This window comes from Ambystoma mexicanum, chromosome 1p (assembly GCF_040938575.1).
Source record: "Ambystoma mexicanum isolate Mex_15411 chromosome 1p, UKY_AmexF1_1, whole genome shotgun sequence".
NCBI classification, from domain to species: domain Eukaryota; kingdom Metazoa; phylum Chordata; class Amphibia; order Caudata; family Ambystomatidae; genus Ambystoma; species Ambystoma mexicanum.
This window is the reverse complement of record NC_090921.1, coordinates 1022350493-1022371724: the sequence shown is the minus strand read 5'-3', so window position 1 is coordinate 1022371724 and position 21232 is coordinate 1022350493. Positions and strand designations below refer to the sequence as shown.

Sequence of the window (21232 nt, the reverse complement as noted above, 5' to 3'; positions counted from 1 at the left end):
TAACCAATCACTGATCTCTGGGTCATACTGCCCACAGCCAATGACTGCCCTCTCCCTAAGCCCCGCCTCCGGCAGCCATCCTCAGATTTGGTAGCACGTAAAGTGGCAGTATGACCAAGTCAAGAGCCGCAGAGGGGTAGGCGGGAGGGTTCGCATGTGAATCCATGCGAGACCCATGCTGGAGAACAACTGTTACAGGTAAGTAACTTGTTCCTTCTCCAGCATGGGGTCTGGCATGGATTCACATGCTCATGAATATAAGAATACATAGCAGTACACACAGGCACAACCACGGGAGGTGGCAAAAGGCTCAACATTAAGCAATGCATAAACTCAACATTAAGCAACTCTTACCTCCTCACCAGGCCCTTCAGGCGAACAGGTTGCACAGCACTGCTTGGCCGACCCTGGATTCCTCCCTGGAATCCCGATCGACGCAGTAGAATTTCGTGAAGGTGTGTGTCGACCACCACGTAGCAGCCCTGCAGATGTCCAGCAGGGGCACACCAAACAAGAACGCCGTGGTACCAGCGATCGCTCTGGTCGAATGGGCTCTCGGACGGCCGGGCAGCGGTCGGTTTGCCAACCGGTGACAGTACATGATACAGCCGGAGAGCCATCTGGAAATGGAAGCCTTCGAGACAGCCTTCCCTTGATTCACAGGTCCAAAGTTCACAAAAAGCTGTGACGTCTTCCGAAAACTCTTCGTGCGGTCCACGTAGAACTTCAGCGCTCTAGCTTACATCCAGCGAGTGCAAAGTCCTCTCGGCCGGCGACGAAGGCGACGGGAAGAAAACTGGTAACACCATGGGCTCGTTGAGGTGGAAGTCCGACGGCACCTTGGGCATGAAGGAGGGATGCGTCCTGAGCACCACCCTCGTGTCGTGAAAAGTCAAGTATGGAGGCTTGCAAGATAGGGCCTGAATCTCTTCCACGCGCCGTGCGGAGGTGATGGCCACAAGAAGAGCTGTTTTCCACGATAGGAACTTCAATGGTGCCGTATGCATAGGCTCGAAAGGGGTCCCCATGAGCCTAGTCAGCACCACGTTGAGCTCCCACGCCGGGGCTGGGGCCTTCACCGGCTGGAACGAGCGGAATAGTCCCTTCATAAATTCCTTCACCAGGCGATGAGACCACAAGGACACCCGTCCTGTTGTCCTGGTGTATCTGGAGATGGCAGCCAGATGTATCTTGATGGAGGCATGAGCTAGTCCAGCCTTGGCCAACGACAGTAGGTACGGCAGTACTTGAGGGGCCGTAATCCGTAGAGGGTTAATCTTCTGTGCCCGGCACCAGACAGAGAACCTTTTCTATTTGTGTCCGTAACACTTGAGAGTTGAGGACGCCCTGGCCTTTGCAAGAACCTCTCTGCAGTCGGCCGGTATATCGTATCCCCCAAACTCTAGTGCTGCAGGAGCAAGGCCTGCAAGTTCAGCGACTTCAGGTCGTGATGAAGAATGGCGCCTCCTTCTCTGGAGAGAAGATCGGTGTCCACGGGCAGTTTGACTGGTGGGGACGCCGATAAGTCCAGAAGGTCCGGGAATCTGATCTGTCTCGGCCACGCCGGTGCGACGAGGATCATCCTGCACCGGGACCTCTTGAGCTGGTTGACGAGCCGGAGTAGCAGTGGCAACGGCGGGAAAGCATAGAGGAACAGGTTGTCCCAGGGGTTCGAGAAAGCATCGCCCATGCTCCTCGGTTGGGGGAACCTTCTGGCAAACCTCTGGCACTTGGAGTTTGTCGCCGTCGCGAAGAGATCGACCTGGGGTCTGCCCCACCGCCTGAAGAGTCGATCCACTTGATCCTGGCGTAACTCCCACTCGTGGCACGAGCGCAGCTCCCTGCTGAGTGAGTTGGCAATGGTGTTCTTTATCCCTGCCAGATGAAAAGGTACCAGAAACATCCCTTGGTCAACAGCCCAGTGCCACAGATCCTGGGATTCCTTGGAAAGGGCTGGGGATCTGGTTCCACCCTGGTTCCTGATGTAGAACATCGTGGTGGTGTTGTCGGTGAAGATCCTCACCACCTTGCCCTTGAGGGACGGAAGAAAGGACCCGAGGGCCCAAAACACTACGCGGAGCTCCAGAATGTTGATATGAAGCTGTTTTCCTCCGGGAGCCAAAGGCCTCTCGCGTGGAGATTTCCGGTATGCGCTCCCCACCCTTCCAGGGAGGCATCCGTCGTCACCGTTACCCGGTGAGCTAGGGTCTGAAAGTCTTCACCCGCCGTCAGATGAGTGCGGGTGCCCCACCACCGGATCGCTAGTCGGAAGGTCACGTTGAGCGGTGTCCTGTCCTCGAAGCTGCCCGTCGCCTGGATCCAGCGTGCGCCGAGGAACTCTTGCAGTGGACGCATTCGAAGTCTGCACAGGCCTACCAGATAGATGCAGGAGGAAATCATCCCGAGAAGGGATTTGATGGATCTTACCCTGGCTACGTCCGTGGCTAGCAGGCGTTGCACCTTACCCAGGATGGCTTTCGTCGGACAGCGAGGCCAGCCATGCCAGTGTGTCGAGCTTGGCTCCCAGAAACAGGGCGACCTGCGAAGGGACCAGGTGGGATTTGGGGAAGTTGATGGCGAACCCCAGGTCCGTGAGTAGCTGGATGGTCTTCGCTGTGTGTTCTACGGCGAGCTCCCTTGTCCTTGCTCGGATGAGCCAGTCGTCCAGGTAGGGATAGACGTGGATCCCTTGCAGGCGTAGCCACCGGTGCTAGGCACTTGGTGAATACCCTGGGTGCCGGCTTTAATCCGAACGGGAGGGCCTTGAACTGGTAGTGCCGTCCTTGGACCACAAACCTGAGGAACTTCTGGTGTCCTTCTAGAATGGGGATGTGGTAGTAGGCATCCTCCAAGTCCAACGACAACAGGAAATCGTCCTCCTCCAGCTGTCCCAGCACGTGCTCGAGGGTGACCATCCAGAACTTCTGAGCCTTGATGTACTTGTTCAGTCGCCGCAGGTCCAGGATGTGACACCAACCTCCTGTCTTCTTCTTTACGAGAAAGTATCTTGAGTAGACCCCGGAGCCCCGAAGTCTCTTTGGGACGAGGTCGATGACACCTTTTTTGAGCATCGCCCTTAGCTCCAGCAGCAGCTGGGGTATGTGGTTTTCCTTCCTGGCCACGGGTGGCACGCAAGGGCACTTCTTTAGAAACTCGAGGGCGTGCCCCTGGGCCAGGGTATCCAGCACCCAACGGTCAGTGGAGATGGACTCCCACATGCTGACGAACTTTGCCAGTCGGCCTCCCACCGGGGTGCTTCAGTGGGGGCCCAATGCCACGGTCAGTTCAGTCCTGTTTCGAGGCCGCCTTGCCGCCTTGACCTCCCTGGCGACGACGGCGGGAACCTCCAGACTTGCCCAGTCCTCCATAGGCCTCCTGCGACGAGGAACGGGCCGCTTGATGGTAGGTAGCGGAGCCGCTGCCGGAACCTTTGGAGGCCCCTTCCTTGCCTCCGGTGTTCCGAAAGGACGGCTGTCGTTGCTGGAGAACTCCCAGGGCCCAGGCTGTCTCCGTGTCCGTTTTGATGGCTTGCAGGGACTCGTCGACTGTCTTCACAAACAGGTTGTTCCCGTCGAAGGGCATGCCCAACACCCTGGCTTGCATGTCCTGGCGAAAATCTGTCGCCTTAAGCCATCCGCGCCGTCTGAGGCAATCTGTAACGCTCACCTGATTCCCGTAGAGGCGCCGGTCTTGACTGGGCGTATACCGTATCTTCAAAGGTGATGTGTAACACACGGCTGGCTCTTTGGGCTGGACCTCTGTGCACTGTATGTCTGACTCGAAGGGTAAGATGTCTTAGGTAAGTGAACGCCGTGCTCTCCATCTGCCTCGGGGCAGGGTGCTGTAACCAGTTTCTTCACTGGGTAAGGGGAGCAGGCCTTTTGACTTCAGAGGACTGCTGTCCGTCGTTTACTGCACGAACGGTAAGTTTCGAGTAATTCTAATGTCTTTAAAAGTCTTTAGTAATGATGTCTCTTGTTTTGCAGGGTTCCGGCGATGGCGGATGACGGGCTGAAGTGAGTTGAAGATGGAGCCCGTGTGATGAATAGAAGCGCCTGGAAGCACGTAAGTAAGCGCTTGTTGCCTGCTTCACGATGCGCTCTAACTGTGTCTTTATTTTGCAGGTACAAGTTCGGAGCGGCTGCAGGGTGCCGGAATACCCACTGGGTTAGATGTGGAAAGGAGTAATGGCACGTGAGTATTAAAGTTCCCCAATGTCTTTAAACGCACCTTGTTTTGTCTTTCAGATGCGGGATGCAGCGCCGAAGGCCTCCGGAGCGTGCGAAGAGTTGGTAAGCTTTTGTCTTTCAGATGCCGGAATGCAGTGCGAAGACCTCCGGAGCGCACGAAGAGTAGGTAAGCCTTTGTCTTTCAGATGCCGGAATGCAGCGCGAGGCGTTGGTGACAGCCGATGGACCAGGTAAGTGAAGTGCTGTCACTGAAGACCGTAATGCTAACCTGTTCTTTCTTGTCTTTATAGGTGTTGCTGAAGACTGGATTCAGGATGGTAAGCCTTTTTCCTTAGGCCCAGGATCAGATGCAGAAGACAGGATGAGCGTTCTGCTGCAGAGGATGCAGAATAACGCAAAGCAAGATTCATCCATCGGGTGTGGTTTAAATAGCCTCCTGTAGTGCTTAGGTATCTCCTTCCACAGCCACGCCTAGGTAAGAAAAGAGTTCCTGCTTTCCAGAAGAGTTCCAGTGTTCTGAACCTAGGGAGTGGCTCCTGCCCCACCCAACAGGAAAAGTAGTTCCAAACAGAAGAGGATCAGAGGCTCAACTGGCAGGCAAGTAAGCAGCATGGTCTGCTGCAGTTAAGTCCACCCAAGCATTATGAGCCCGGCGCTTCCAGCGCTGGGACTGGGCATATTTATGAGCCTGGTGCCACTGGCGCCAGGACTGGGTCCAAAAGGTCCCAATTGGGACTGGTTGGCACTCGGAACCTGGGTTATGGATCTGCTTCCAAGGGAGTTGGGAAAACCCTGACCTTTTGGAAGCAGAGATCATGACACAAACACCGTTGCCCAACTGGCGGAAACCGGAAACGCACGTGGAGGAGGAATGTGCGTTTTGCGGGAACATGTCGGAGCGGACCATGAGGGACCGCCATCTTCGTCTCGCCAACTGGCTGGAGGGAAAGAGCCCGTCAGGTGAGAAGAAAAAGAAGAAATCCGAGCGGTCTTCTAAGTCCTGTGAGGGCACCCCGGCGACGGGGGCCCAACAGAAGGCTAAGCACTGCGGGCACCGGGAGCGCCGAACGGTCGGGCTCCTCGGCTGCCAGGCAGGGCGCATCCTCCCCGGCGCCATCGACCACGAGCCAACGCTCTGGCTCGGGTAAGAGGAAATCCGAGAACCCGGCCAAGCTTCTGTAGAGGCCCCGGTCGATCTCGAAGATTTCGGCTGAGGGGGAGCGAGGCGGGGAGCCCTGCCCCAAGGTGAAGGCCACAAGCACGCAGTCGGTGACTAAGGCCTTGATTCACCCGGCCAAGGCCTCTATCGAGGTGGTCGCGGCAACCCTGGCGCAGCCTGCGGAGGTTACACCTGTGGTAGTGGCCTCGGGGCCCAGAGTCTCCCTGCCACCTCGGAGGGAGGCCTCTTTCAAGCCCATTGAAAGAACCCCCACAAAGCCCCCGGCAGAGAAAGTGGGGGGGGGGGGGGGGCAGTGGCTGTCGTGGATTCAGACACAACCTCCAAGGTCGAAGTCCCTGAGAGCCACGACGCGGGCATGGAGGAGGACCAGCCCGTCGAGAGGCATCCCGACGAGGGGGACGACGGAAGCGCCGACGGGACCCCAGACCAACCGTCGCGCCCGTTGCAGCCAGTGCCGCAGGACAACTCGTGGCCATTTTTATGGCAATTCAATCCTTATGCTTTGAAATAAGGACTAGATTGCCTTTACCCCCGATGGAGGAGCTGGAGCCAGGCCCGACGGAGGAGCCAGGGACAGGGCCGTCGGGAAGTCCACCACCCAAGAGGAGAAGAACACATCCTCCTGCACCCTTCCAGCCCTCGAGGCCTGCTCAACCCTCCTCCCCGTCCACGGTCCGCTGGGATGGCACGGACACGGCCACGATGTGCACGGACGACGAGGACGGAGGGGTGGACCTCCCGTCGCCCCCCCCCTCCCTGGGCTTCCCCGCCCGATGAGATTGGATCCTCCCATGCGATGATCTCCAGGGCTTCTGAGCTTTTCCAGCTCTGCCCCGAAGAAAAGGAGGGGTTCCTCTATCAACGTCGAGAGACCAAGAGGAAGACGGTCCTCGCGGTACCTCTACTGGATGACATCTGGGACGAGGGGCTCTCCCTCCTCAAGAACCCGTCCACGACACCGGCAAAAAGAGACCGATACGAAAAGAAGTACCGGGGCCCGACGCGGCCCCTCTATGCCTTAGAGCACAGCCGACCCCGGATTCAGTCGTCTCGGCGGCGGCCAGGAAGAAGGCGGGGGGGGGGGGCCATCGACATCGACTTCACCGCCGGACGGCGAGGGAAAGAAGCTCAACGCGATGGGACGAGTCATCACGTCGGCGGCAACAACGATTAAGGCGGCCAACGCCCTGGCTATCGTTGCCCGTTACGACATGGAACTTTGGTATAAAATCGCTCCCTTGTTGGACTTCCTGCCGGATGACAAGAGGGCAGAAGCGCTGGAAATCCTGCAAGAAGGCGAGGTGGCGTCGGACCACGCCTTAACGGTGGCGACGGACATCGCTGACCCGTTGATCGGATGTGAAGACGGTGGAGCTTGAGGCTCAATTTAACCGAAAAATGAGAAATTCTCCTTGAAAATGCGCGAAAAAAACGCAGCAAAAGCTTGAGTGCTATGGCACGAGGACTCCCAACACTTGAACGTGAGGTAAAAATCTGAGGATGGCTGCCGGAGGCGGGGCTTAGGGAGAGGGCAGTCATTGGCTGTGGGCAGTATGACCCAGAGATCAGTGATTGGTTACTACTAGGAAAGACAGATCAGAAACAAAACTGATACTGATTTTTTTTTTGTACCGGGGATATCCAGCCTGACGACGGGGAATATTCATGAGCATGTGAATCCATGCCAGACCCCATGCTGGAGAAAGACATTTCCATCAAGTGAGCGAACCATGGCTGCCGGGCCCAAACAGGGGCCACTAGTATCATGGTAACTGGTTCCTGGTTCATCTTGTGCGCTATCTTGTTGAGAAGGGGAGTCGGGGGGGGAAAAGCGTAAACAAATTTCCCTGACCATGGTATCGATAGAACGTTCCCCATGGATTGGTTCTGGCGGTACCTGGAGGCGTAATCTTAGCATTGGGAGTTCTCCAGAGTTGCGAACAAATCTATTTCTGAGAATCCCCATTGTGAAAACATGGAAGATGATGTCTACTTGTAACCGCCATTCGTACTCTGCGGGCAGAAGGAAGTCTCTGCTTAGTTCGTCTGCCAGCAGATTGAGTTCCCCTGGTACATGCCGTCACAACAGGAACATGTGTTTGAGAGCCCACTTCCAGATGTTCTGGGACAGCTTGGACAGTCCTGGAGAGTGAATGCCCCCTTGCTTGTTCAGATAGTACATGGCTGTGGTGCTGTCTGTGAGGCGTGTGCCTGGAAAGCCTTCAGTGCTTTGAAGACCGCTAGCAGTTCCAGCAAGTTTATGTGTTTGGACGCTACACTCCGAGTCCAAACTCCATGTGCAGTCTTATGGGATAGGTGAGCCCCCCTTCCTGTGAGCAATGCGTCTGTGGTTAGAGTGGCCTCCACTGCGGGGGTGGCGAATGGTTTCCCTATTACAAGGTTTTCCTTCGACCACCACCGTAGGGAGAGAACCGAGGCCTGCGAGACCATCACTAGATCGTCCCATTGTCCGCTGGTCTGACACCACTGGCTGTTGAGCCACTCTTGCATTGGGCACATGCATAGTCACGCATGAGGTACCAAATATATACATGACACCATCATTCCTAGCAAACGCATTGCATTGCGCACCGTCACCTCTCGACCGGCCACATATTGAGGGATCTGAAACAGCATATTTTGGACCCTCTCGGAGGGGGAGACGAGGCCATCCCTTGTTCGAATTAGAGCCCCTAGGAATTGTTTGATATGGCTGGGGTCTAGGCTGGACTTCTTCTCGTTGATGGAGAAGCCCAGTTGGAACAAAAGGTCTACAGTCTTTTGGGTATTTGTGAAGCATGTTTCGTAAGAATCCCCTGTTATGAGCCAATCGTCGAGGTAAGGGTATACTGGGATGGACAACCTGCACAGGTGGGCCGCTGCCAGTGCCAGTACTTTTGTGAATACCCTCGACGCTGATGCTATGCCGAAGAGTAGCACTCTGAACTGGTAGTGTTTGTCCTCCATCATGAACCTGAGGTACTTACTGTGCGCTGGCATCAAAATATGAAAGTATGCATCTTTCATGTCCAGTGTTGTCATGTAATCTCACTGCGAAAGTAGGGGGATTACTTCCTGTAGGGTCACCATGCGAAATTTTTGAGGTTCGACAAATTTGTTCACTGGGCGCAGATCTATTACAGGGCGCATGGTCAAGTCCTTTTTGGGTACAAGGAATTACACTGAATAAATACCTTCCGTTACCTGTGATAGAGGCATGACCTCTATTGCTCCTTTTAGTAGCAGTAGTTCCACTTCTTGAAGAATGGCGAGGTGTTCCGGTGACAGTCGTCGTCCCCTTGGGGGGCTGTACGTGGGGGACCGACTGAATTCTATACAGTACCCGTGAGCTATAGTTGACAATACCCATCGGTCTGATGTTATTCCCTCCCATGCTGGTAGGAAAGATGTTAACCGGCCCCCGACCGGTGATGCATGGGAGGGGACACGAATCTTCGCGTCATTTGGTGTTAGTAGCCGGGGAACCTCTGGGAGTGGGGCCCGACCTCTGCCCTTGCCACGGCGCTGTCCTCTTTGCGTGTACTGGCCACTGTTTCCCTGAGTAGAGGATCATTTGCCTGCAGTGTACTGCTGTTGTTGCTGCTGTTGTTGGCCTTCGCCTCGAAAAAAGCGTTTGTTGCCGAATCCTCGCTTATTGGGAGGCCTTGAGATTTGGTCTAAGGTCTTGAGGGTCTCGAACTCCTTTGCAGTCTCCAGTGCATCGTCCACTGCCTTCCCAAAAAGGTTAGACTCCTCTATTGGTTTATTAATGAGTGACGCCTGGGTTTCTGGCTTGAAACCGGAATTGCAGAGCCAGACATGACGCTTCAGAAGAATTCCCTGCACTAAAGAACGGCCAGCCGTTTCTGCAGCATCAAGAGTGTTTTTAATGATGCTCTGGTTAACCAGAGTTCCTTCTGTTACTGTGGCCAATAAGCGAGTTCTTAAGGGCTCAGGGACTTCCTCGAGGTCTTGCCGCAATTTTCCCCATTGGGCATCAGCATAACTTGCCAGTAGTGTATTATTATTGGCAATTCTGGTTGAAAAAGCTGCCAAGGCTGTAATTCTTTTACCCAGGGCATAGAGCTTCTTTCCTTCTTTTTCTGGGGGTGCTTCGCTGGTTGACAGCGGAACCCCTGCTCTTTTCCTTGTGGTAGTTACCACCAAGGAATCCGGAATTGAGTGACTCCTAATGTGTAATGGGTCTGAATAAGAGGGAGTAAACATTTTTTCAACTCTGGGATTGACCCCTCTTACCAGTGCAGGTGTGGACAGCGATGGAGTAATTTGTCTCTTAACTGAGGCGAGGAGGGCAATGGTTTGACTAGTGGGAGGTTTTTCTTTAATGATTCTTTCTACAAAATCAGTATCAGGGGTAATTTCACCAGTTTCAATTTCAAAATGCGCTGCTGCCTTCCGAAGTAGCGCGTTGAAGGTGGGTTGATCTTTTGGTGATGGATTCCTGACCGGTGTGGTCTGAGGAGAGGGAAGGTTTATGATGTCAGGGGCTGTAGACACTGCTGGTGACTGCCAGGGCTGTGAGCCACCTTCATCTGGGTCTTCCTCGAAGCCCCCCCGCCCATGTCAGTGTTTTCATGAAAACCTTCTTCTATTCCGAGGTCTTGTTGGTCTTCACTATTTAAGAACTCCTCATCTTCCTGGAAGTGAGAGTCTTCTTCAGTGAGGTCATAAGTATTCATGTCCTCTTGAAGGGGGTTAAATAATCTAGGATATTTAGTCCTGGGGTCCTCCTGAAGTGCCTCCCTTGGTCTCTTGGGTGTTTTATTTTCAGGAGTGGAGATGAATCTGTCCAGCTTGTCCATACATGACTGGAATCTCTCAACAGTCCAGTATGGTAAACCAGAATTGTCTGGAGGCGAAAAAGGAGGTTCCTCTGCCTGTAGCTGTTTAGGTCTGCCCCATAACGTCGAGGTTAAGGTCCCTTCGCTTTCTGAGAAACCTTCTCGCAAGCTAGGGCCTTCTTTCGACGGCGGGAGCGGTCCATGCCTTCCTTCCGGCATCCTCGGCGCTTCCCTGGCCTTGTGAGCGGTTTTCGGCGTGTCACTCGACGTCCGTTTCTGGCCGTCCTTGGAAACTATACGAGCCAAGCTCTCGACGATTAGTTTCTCCGTTGCAGGTTCGTCTGGCGTCGTGCTGGGCGGTGGCGAGACATTTTTGGCGACGATAGCACTCTTACGAGGCGCGTTGCCCGATGTTTTGGTGGTAGCGCCCTTGTCTGCAGGTAGCCAAGCCGCTATTTGCGGCTGCGGTGAGGGCTTGCGACCCTTATGGTTGGTGGAGGTCGCCGGTAGGCCTGGCGTCTCCGTTGGCGCTAGGGCTGTCTTCTTCTTCGACGAAGACGTGCCGTGGGTTGTGTGCTTATGTTTGTATTTTCTGTGTTCGTCAGTGTCGCCGGGGTGTTCATCCCCATAAGCAGGGCGTGAGCCGAGCTTGTCGGGGCCGGGGACAGACGAGGAGCGGGAACGCTCCCTAGAGAGGTCTACAACCTCCGAAGCAGAGGTCGGGTTATCACTATCCTCGTCACACTCAGCGGCGGCCGGTGAGGAATCAGACCTAGACATGGCGTAGGCTGCCCACCTCTTGACCCTGCGGTCCTTTAAAGTCTTTGGCTTAAGAAGCTTACAGGCCACACAGCCGTCCTCTTTGTGGTTGAGGGGTAAGCAACGGTTACACCGTTTGTGCTCATCTTTCCAAGTGAATTTGCCCTTGCATCGCGGGCAAAATCTAAAGGGAGTCCTCTCCATAGCTGAGGAAACAGTTAAATGTGATAACGACCCCGAAGGAAAGGGAGGGGAAAGAGAAAGGCATTCTCAGAAAGAACAAGAAATGTCCCACGACCCCACTCTCCCTACTGTTTTAGGCCGGCGAGGCCAGGCCACGTGTTCGGCAGCGCCGAAGGATCTCCTCCATCTAAGTCACCGTCGTCGAAGTTCTTATTCGGCGGTGAAACAGCTTTGCAGCTACAACGTCGAAGGAGGGATCTAATGTAATGTATAATCTTAAATAACGACCAAAGGGTCGAGTAAATGTTTTTGCAATTTCTCTCGAGGAGCTCCGCATAAAGGCGACCAGTATCTGTGCGGAAAAAAACAATCTGAGGGACCTCGACGCGTGAGGGATTGTGGGTACACCGCACGTCACTATAGGGATAGTGTTACAGACACGCCTTGTCGACGTCCCCTTTTTGACTACGAAAAACAAAATGCAATACTCTGCAGTGACCACTGGATGTCGGACTATGCACAGCATGTGACTAAGCAGATTAACAAACATCAGAAACAAGAATACATAGCAGTACACACATGCACAACCACGGGAGGTGGCAAGGCTCAACATTAAGCATTTCAACAACTCAACATTAAGCATCTCTTTACTCCTCACCAGGCTCACCTTCAAGCGAAAAGGTTGCACAGCACTGCCTGGCCGACTCTGGACTCCTCCCTGGAATCCCGGTCGACACAGTAGACTCTCCTGACGGTGTGAGTCGACCTCCACGTAGCAGCCCTGCAGATGTCCAGCAGGGGCACACCAGACAGGAACGCCGTAGTAGCAGCGATTGCTCTGGTTGAATGGGCTCTCGGACGGCCGGGCAACGGTCGGTTTGCCAACCGGTGACAGTGCATGATGCAGCCGGATAGCCATCTGGAAATGGAAGCCTTCGAGAGGGCCTTCCCTTGGTTCACAGGGCCAAAGTTCACAAACAGCTGTGATTTCTTCCGAATACTCTTCGTGCGGTCCACGTAGAACTAGCCACTTCACAGGGGCCGTGGACGGGTTCTTCAGCAGGGACAGTCCTTCGTCCCAGATATCGTCCAGTAACAGGAATGAGAGTACGGTCTTCCTCTTGGCCTCCCGTTGTTGGTAGAGGAAACCTTCCTTCTTCTGCTCTTCGGGGCATAGCTGGAAAAGCTCTGATGCCCTGGCGATCATGGCGTGAAAGGAGACAATTTCGTCAGGAGGGGAGGCCCGGGCAGGGGGTGATGGGAGATCCATCCCGTCATCACCACCGTCGTCGCGTCTGTCCCCATCGTCGATGTCTCGGTTCCCGTCTCATCCCTTGGTGGAGGGGATAGAGGTGTAGGATGGAAGGGAGGGGGAGGATGGATTCGCCTCCACGTGTTCGGTGGGCTCCCCGACGGTCCAGGCGCCGCTGGATCGTCCGCTGGGGGTAAGGGTAACCTTGTCCTCATCTCCATACACAGGGTCTGCCATAGCCATCAAGATTGCTCCTGAATTGTCCTGTGGCGTAGGCATCGGTTGCGATGGGAGCGACGTTTGGGGCAAGGGGTCCTCTGTTTCATCCACGGCCCGCGGCTCCTCGTCGGTTCCAGCGCTGCTCTCTACGTCTACTTCCTCGGGATCCCTCCCGTAGGCCTCGAACTTCTTGTCCAGGATAGTTTTGACGCCAGCCAGTTAGGGCTACCGGCCCCCCCCTCTTTCTCATCCCGGGGTTTCACAGGGGTCTTCTCGATAGGGTGGAAAGATTAGTCGTCTCCACTGGGGTAGCCTCCACAGGCTTCGCCAGGGCCGCAATGACTCCTTCAATCGAGGCCTTTGCCGGGTGAATCAGGGCCTTAACGACCTTGGGCGCATCCAAGGCCTTCACCTTAGGGGGAGGGTCACTGCCTCGCCCCGCCTTGGCTTTCTCCGTCAGGATCGACCTGGGCTTCTCCCGAAGCTTACCCGGGTTCTCGGACTTCCATTTCACCGAGCCAGAGCGTTGGCCTGTGGATGATGGCATCAGTGACATTGCGCCCTGCCTGGCAGCCGAGGAGCCCGAACCAACGGCGCTCCCGGTGCCCGCGGACTCGCAGTCTTTGCCTTTTGTTGGGCCCAGTCGCCGGAGAAGCCCTCAAAGGTCTTAGAAAACGGCTCAGACTACTACTTCTCACCTGCTGCTGGGCTTTTCGCCGCCAGCCAGTCAGCGAGACGTTTACGACGGTCCTTCATGGTCCGGACAGACATGTTCTTGCAGAACGCACAATCCTCCTCCACATGCGACTTGTCGGCGTTTGGGCAGTAAAGGCACAGAGAGTGCTCGTCCTCCTTAAAGCCGTTCTGCAGTCCACATCCTGAGCAGTTCCTGAACAGTTTGGATCCAGTAGGCGTCGAATCTCGTTTGTCCTGGGCCATGTCCAACGTGGGGTAGGCCTCAAAGATCTTCTGGAATCCTCCAAGAAGTGTCATTCAACGACAATTCGCACTTGAGGGGCATAGAAAAATTCTGAAACGGGTCCCCGTTGATCGGAAGAAGAATCGGTGAAGCTTGAGGTTCGAATTGACCGAAAAAATAAGAGTAAACTGCTTGAAAAATGCAATACGCAGTAAAAGCTCAAGAGCTATACCACGAGGACTCCCACCACTTGAACGTGCGGTAAAAATCTTAAGATGGTTGGCAGAGGAGGGGCTTAGGTAAATGGCAGTCATTGGCTGGGGGCAGTATGACCCAGAGACCAGTGATTGGTTATTAGTAGAAAGACAGTTCAGAAACGAAACTGATTTTTTCTTTACCGAGGATTCCTAGCCTGACAACAGGGAATATTCATGAGCATGTGAATCCATGCCAGAACCCATGCTGGAGAAATTTCTCTTTTAATTCTTTCACTTTGGAGGTGTGTTTCTGGTTCTCCAAAATGATGCACTTGTAACGTAGACATTGGGCCTCATTACGAGTCACCCGGTATGGAAATAACGGTGGCGGTAAATTCACCGCCACCGTTGTTTTCATACCGGGTGATCTCGAGTCCTGCAGGCAGAGATGTCATTCCCGCCAGGTCTGACCTGGCGGGTTTAACACCACCCGCCTGCAGGCGGACATGGAAACACCGGCACCATCGTGAGATGGTGCCGGTGTTTCCACTTCCCCATTGAGTCCTATTGGACTCAATGGGAATGGGGATTTACCGAATTCCGCCTCCGGAATTCCCAGGTCACCGGGGTCATAATGCCCCGGTAATTCCAGGAATCACAGAGGCGGAATGGTAATACGAGTCCGGCGATAACCAGACGGAATTTCAGGCACGGTTACGGCCGGACTCGTAATAAGGCCCATTGACTGAAAGGTACACTTTGTAGGCTTTTCCTTGGATGGAAGCTTTTGGCGTGCAGTAAGCTGTTCCCATTGGTAACACTGGTGACTAACGTAGTTTCAATTTTACCTAATCTGGTGTAGACTTCTACATCTAGGAACTCTATTGCGGTTTTGCTGGTTTTGGATGTGAATTAAATTCCTGGAGTCATTATATTCATAAATTCAAAGAATTCTAATTCTTTTTGGGTACCATTCCATATAGGTCATCAATGAACATTACCGAAAACTTCAGACGTTTAGTCCATTTCTCATTACAGAAGATGTTATTTTCCTCTAAGTATGCCATGTAAGTGTTGGCGTAGCTGGGAGCCATGGCGGCTCCCATCGAGGTACCCGATAATTGAATTAAGTATCTGTCCTCAAACATAAAGAAGTTATTGTTTAGGACTATTTTCCGCAATTTCAAAATGAACAATTGATCTGCCTTGCATTTAACATTTGAAGTTAACAATAACCATTCCATGGTTTCTAGACCTCCTTGATGGGTGATATTGGTATATAAACTGGTAACATCCATAGTAAATAAAATGTTGTTAGCTTAATCAAATAATGTATTTTCAAGTTTGTTGAGGAAATCGTCTTTTATGCATGTTCTAAACAGTCGGGTCAGAGGTTTTATTGCCCGGTCTATACATTGTGCTAGAGTTTCTAATAGACTGTTGGCAGTTATTATAGGTCTACCCGGAGGGTTGTTTAGATTTTTATGAATCTTGGGTAAGGTACAGATTATCGGTATGGAGGGATGTAAATTGGTGAGAACGTTTTTTGTATGATGATTTATAATTTCATCTGCCTCAGCTTCATCTAGTACTGTCTGAATGATCTTTCATACTTCTTCACTGGGATCGGCGAATACTTTAAGATAGGTGTCCTGGTCCGTTAATTGGCTTTCAATCTCAAATTTGTACTGACTGGTATTCATAAGTACCAATGCACCACCCTTGTACGCAGGGTTTTTGACAAGGTCTTGGTGCTTGACTGCCCCTTGGGCAGGACAACGATTGATGTGTAGTAGAAAATTCTCTTCTGTGAAAGGATGGTGAACTAAAAACTCTGGTTGAGACTCTAACCCGGGATATTGGCCGGTAGTAGAGAAACTCCCAGAAATCCCCTTCTTTTTGCAAGGTTTGGATTTTTCCAAAGTCCATACTTGTAGTTCTCGGTAGGTAAAATTCCATTTAGTCCTTTTCTTGAAATTTGATTTTTTAAAGACTTTGATGACCTGTTTTTGAAAAGCTTCAAATAAGGGATTTTGAGTAGGTTGTGAGAATGTACTTTTAGGTTTCATTTCCAAAATTCTTGATTCTTTCCTTTAAGTCCCAAATTGCATGTCAAATTGAAGAAATTGATTTTTTCTTTCAGCAGTGAAGTGCTGTGATGTGGAACAAATGAAATGCCTTTTTATAACGTGCTTTGTTCAAATTCCGTTAGTTTATGACTCTAGATGTTAATAACTAAGTTTTCTTTGGGGTATAGTTGCCTTTTCTTGATGGGTTTTGTTTTGCGCTACTTCGTGTTTTGCGCAGTCTAAAAAATAGGAGATGGTTCCCCGAGGCTGCTTCGGGAGTTTTAGATGATGTTACTTGATCGTCATCTTGGATGATGTTTTCTTGCTCTATTTCTTGGGTTTCTGATTCTGCACTTAAAGCATCCGAAGATGAAATGCCCGTTGATGGCGTTTTCTTGTTAAACAGTGTCTTTTTGCCTCTTGATGAGTCTTTCTGTTGGTAGTATTCCTTCCAAGAATAGACCATATCTAGTTTATAGTCCACGATATCACGTCTAAATTTCCTTATTTTCTTAGCCTCAATTTCCTTTTTGTAATGATCTAATTTGTGATTTATATCATCTAGGATTGATGTCAGTTCTTTGGTAATTAGCGAGATGAATGTAGTTTTGGTGGTTTCTAAATCTGCTTCCATTGAGGTCAATGATTTAGAGACTTCCTCGATCGTAAGCAAAATCAAATCTCAGGAGCACATGTTCAAAGTATAACTCCATCTCTTCACGAAATCGGGATTGTCTTTGCATAGAGTTGGCTCAAGCTCAATTGGTATTGTTGGCTATTCTGGTTTGGTAGACAGCTGAGGATGCCACCTTTCTGCCAAAAGTATAAATCCTTTTGTTTTCTTTATCAGGTGGGTCCTCTGCAGAAGCCAGAGGTGTGCCTGCATCCTTCCTTGTTGTGGTCACAACTACGGAATTGGGTTTTAGTTGATCCCTGATGTACAGTGGGTCGGTAGGGGATGCCCTGAATACCATCTCGATGCAGGGCTTGACCGCGCTTGTATGGTTTGGTGTTATGAGGGATGACTGAATGTGCCTTTGGACCGATTGCAGGAGGGGGATAAATTGTGTAGCGGATTTGTCGTCTCACGGAATATCCACTACAAAATCCTTGTTTATTTGTGCCTCCCGGGTGTCTATCTTGAAATGTTGGGCGGCCCCGAGGAGCAGCTTGATGTACTGGAGCCGATTGTCAATTGGTGAGTCAGCCACTAGCTGATGCTGATTGTCTGGGACTGGGTGATGTAGATGTCCTTGTTGTCGTCGTCGTAATATTGGTCCTGACTACACTGGTCCCTCCTTGGTTTCCCTCAGAAGTAGGATCTTGAGAACCTGAGGGGTCTACAATATAGAGATCTTGAGAGGGGTCATGGGACTGTGGAGTAGCACAAGTTTGGGTGGAGGTGCTGGGCTGTGAGGTGTCCATGCATGGCAGCTCAGGAGGTGGTTCATCCCTCGCTACACTTCCTCCCTATGTTATGCCCTGGGATTCACGCTATCCCCCTCATGACCCTATCAAAACATTCTGGGGTCCATTCAGTTGACTTAGGAAATGCTGAGGGGTAGGAGTGTCTTGCAAGGGCTACTTGTGACGAGGGCCCCTGAAAGGATGTCTTTGGAGGTAGCATAGACGCTATCTAGGAAGGTAGAAGGCTGGGATGTTAAGGGCATCGAAGATTTAGGTGATTTTGACATCTTTGACCTTAACAGTGTGACCGGTACATGCTTTTTAATAAGTTCCTCATTTTCGATGTGCTATAAGAGGGCATTTAAGCGTCTTTCGACGCATGCCCTTTGGCGCGTGAACAGAGGGCCTTATCAGGCGTAGTGTCTGAAGCAGGCCTGGTCGGCGTCTGTTTCGGAGACCTGTTGTGCGGCGAACGCTATGGTCCAGAGGACTGGGGTGACTTGGAAGACCTCTCAGTAGACTGCGCAGCTATGAACAGTCGACAAAGTGGTCGACGTTCAGCCGTGGGGTGTGTGCTTAGTGTGGCGTGATGTGTGTGCCTTTGCAGCCGGGTGATTTCTCCGTCACAGGACCGCTGGCCTGCTTGCTGGAGTCGGGGGCTCGCACATGGGATTCGTTCGAACCCTGATAGCCTTCTGCGCAACTTAGGACGTCGATGCTGCCTTCACTAGATTCCCTGCCACGTCTATGGAGGCCTCAGATTGCATGGCGTGGGTGGCCCAGCGTTTGGTTGCACGGTCCTTCAAGGTTTTAGGACGGAAAAGCCTGCAGGACTTATTCTTTTCGGGGTGATCCCTTGGCAGACAGTGGTTGCACATTTTGTGTGCATCTTTCCAGGGGCGTTTCCTGTTATAGGATGGGCAGAACTTAAATGGTGCATTTTCCATGGTGAGTGGAAAAGGCAACACAGCAATGAAAGGGAAGATAAGGGGTCAGAGGAGACCTTCTCTAAAAAGCAAAGAAGTGCAAGACCTCCCCCCCACCAGTGGTCGAAGTGTGTGAAAAGAAGCAGTGGAACTATGTTCCCTGCTGGTCTGCCCCCTCTCCCACCAAACCCCATCGTCACCCCCTCCCACACACAAAACAAGCCCCCAAACACATGAACCTGCTGTTTAAAGAAATGTTCAGTGCAGTGCACTGCAAGTGCAAGTTTCAACTTCTTCCTACGCTTATATTTTAAAATGAAACCATTCTGTAACAGTTTCTTTTTAAGATAAAAGTATAGGAACAGCAAACCTTTATAAGATTAAGTAGAGGAGCACAGCTCCCAATCGCTCCCGCCCACTGCCCACCACTCTCCCTAGTGTAAATGGGCTGAGATCCGGTGAGGCCTGTTTAGGCCGCAGTCGTTCATCGAGGCGGTTGTAGTGTCGATGATGGAGCGGTCCATTGAAAGCCGCCAAAGCAGTTGTTAGTGCAGCTTTATGGGCGGTTGTAGAAAGAATAGTAATAAAATTCTAATATTTAACTTTTTCTAATCAAATGCGTTAGCCACAAGACCTCCGCAAACTATCAACTGACCATGATAGCGGAAAAAAACAATCTGAGGGATATCGACGTGTGAAGGACCATGTGTACAGCAGACATCACACTAGGGATAGTGTTAACACCACAACCAGTCGACGTCCCTTTTCGAGATTAGAAAACAAATCATGCAATCCTCTGCGACTACCACGCAATGTCGGCCTCTGCACAGCATGTGATCTAAGCAGATCCACAAGCCTCAAATATGTATATTCACACACATGGACGAAATCCCTTCGTGCACAGGGGCTCAAAAAACTGAGCCAAGAGCTGCACAGAGCCACCTGGTGGTAAGCTAAAAACGTTTCATATCAGGCTGCGTCTGTAGGAGATTTATTAGACGAGGAACTCCCTCCCAGGACATACAGAAGTAAACCATTCCAACAACTCCAGCTATGCGGGTCAGACTGACGAGCACACCACTTTCAAGAAGTGGTGCTGAATCATGCAACAGTCACAGCATAATATGGGCAGAAGACCACAACTCTGAAACAATGTCATATGACACACAGTCTACAAGGGGGGGGGTCACAAAATATACTACAGCAAATCAGATGTGTTCCTACTACACAACTTTCTGCTGGGTGCGGAACCTGGAGACCAGGGCAGCACTGTTTTTGATTATCTGCATGACATGCAATAAAAGTGTTACATAGGACAAGGCATCAACTGCTATTTTCATACCTTCTGGAATGCCTGGTTGACATGACCTTGCTGCATCAGTTGAAGGATGTGCGCTTGCTGGGAGGGGAAGTCAATGTGAGAGGAAGGGATGGGTGTTCCAGCAGCAGACCGCATGGCCTGCATGATGCTGGAGGTCACTGCTGCCTGTTGCTCCTTCATTGCCTGGCTCACCTCACCCTTGATTATCCTCTGTACCTGGGTCAGAATCGACTCCTGCATACTGTAGGAATACAAATGAAAGAAATATGGATCATGGCATCTACCTGTCATTTTATTCATAAACAATGGATGATCACATTGCAGTAAAAGTCCTGGGAGTGGAGGGGTTAATTTCTGCAAAGGGAGTTCAAGATAATAGCCAAGGAAAGGGTTTTGTCCTGAAGAGTTCAGCTTCTGAAATGACATGAGCGTTGGTGTCCTGAGGGGAATTATTAAGGGTCATTATTTAACAAAAAGTGCATTTTGATGGAGACAACTAATCTCCTTGCTAACTAGAGCAGCTGAAAGACTATGAAGAACAAATTACTCACCTATTGGTAATGTTCGTTCTGATGGACGTTCTTCTTACAGATTCCTCATCTTTGATATCTATCTCTCAATCCAGCTGCTTTCAGAAACGTTTCCGTCGCCAGGGTGCGCAGTCTGGCTCTGCCTGATGCCTCTATGCACCCCATGCTTGACATGACGTTGGGGTTAGTGTATATATAGAGGCGCAGTGCTCTGTGACCTTAGTTCCACCCGGTTTCCCTAGCACTTTGAAACTAAGGGACGGCAGAACCAAGGTGTACTAGCTATTCACCAAGAAGGGCAGGATGGACGGGCAATGAGGAATCTGTGAGGAACAATCAGAAATAACATTACGGAGAGGTAAGCAATTTGTTCTTGTAATGGACTCCTTTATCCCACAGATTACTCATCTTTGATAGACTCTCAAAGCAGCATGTAGACCTGGAGGAGGGAGGATATTGAGGATACCATTTAATCCAGAAAACTGAATGACAGTTTGCCAAAATGATCATCCTGACCGGACAGAGAATCCAAGCTGTAATGTTTAGAGAGAACCTGTGTAGAGAAGCCCATGTCACAACCTGGCAAATGTCCAGAACACGGACTCCACGTTGCAGAGGTGGAAGCCGGCCTTCTGGTGGGATGAGCACTGAGACCCTCAAGGATATCCTTACCAGCCAGATCAGAGCATTCCCAGATGCAGAGAAGAATCTAGCTCAGCAGGGTCTGCTTTGTCACAACCATGCCAGCATGGGCCAGCGTAACCAACAAAAAGCAGATTATCTATCCTGGCCTCCATTATGTTTAAATAATTCCCTGACAAGATGGGCATCCTCTGTACATCTAAATGCCATAGAGTACAACAAATAACAGTCACATAGGATAGGCTTGCATTTTACAGCCTATCCCACCTCATTCTAGTCCTTTTTCGGCTTACTAATGAGTCAGGTTCTAGGCATATACGGTGAAGACCGATCCATTGAATCCATTCCCACCGAATATGAGTGACCGGAAGGACTGTCCGCTGATGAATCAGTGTAGTGAATACATAGCCATAGCATTTGTGCCACGCTTTCTATTACTGTGTGTAGGGTGCAGAGAAAAAGAAAGGGGAATGGCCCACCACTGAGGAAGAGGTGAGAAAAGGATGGGCGTGGGGCATGTTTGATGGTGTGGGGGTTGGGGTGGGGGGACACAGAGAAGATTTCGGAAAAGGTGAAGGAGGCCCTTGGTGTGGGTGTATGGCTGTTGAGGGGGGAGGTGGGTGGTATGGGGACAGA

At 51.5% G+C, this 21232-nt stretch overlaps 1 protein-coding gene across 3 annotated transcripts in view; it reads right to left on the bottom strand.

The window, feature by feature from the left end:
- The window catches only part of EDC4 (enhancer of mRNA decapping 4), a 2544921-nt gene that overhangs the window by 158695 nt on the left and 2364994 nt on the right, over positions 1-21232 (bottom strand). For all 3 annotated transcript variants that reach the window (XM_069603831.1, XM_069603839.1, XM_069603847.1), the window contains one exon: positions 19446-19665. In XM_069603831.1, coding sequence (XP_069459932.1) covers positions 19446-19665 — 220 coding nt within the window. The remainder of the gene's footprint in view (positions 1-19445; positions 19666-21232) is intronic.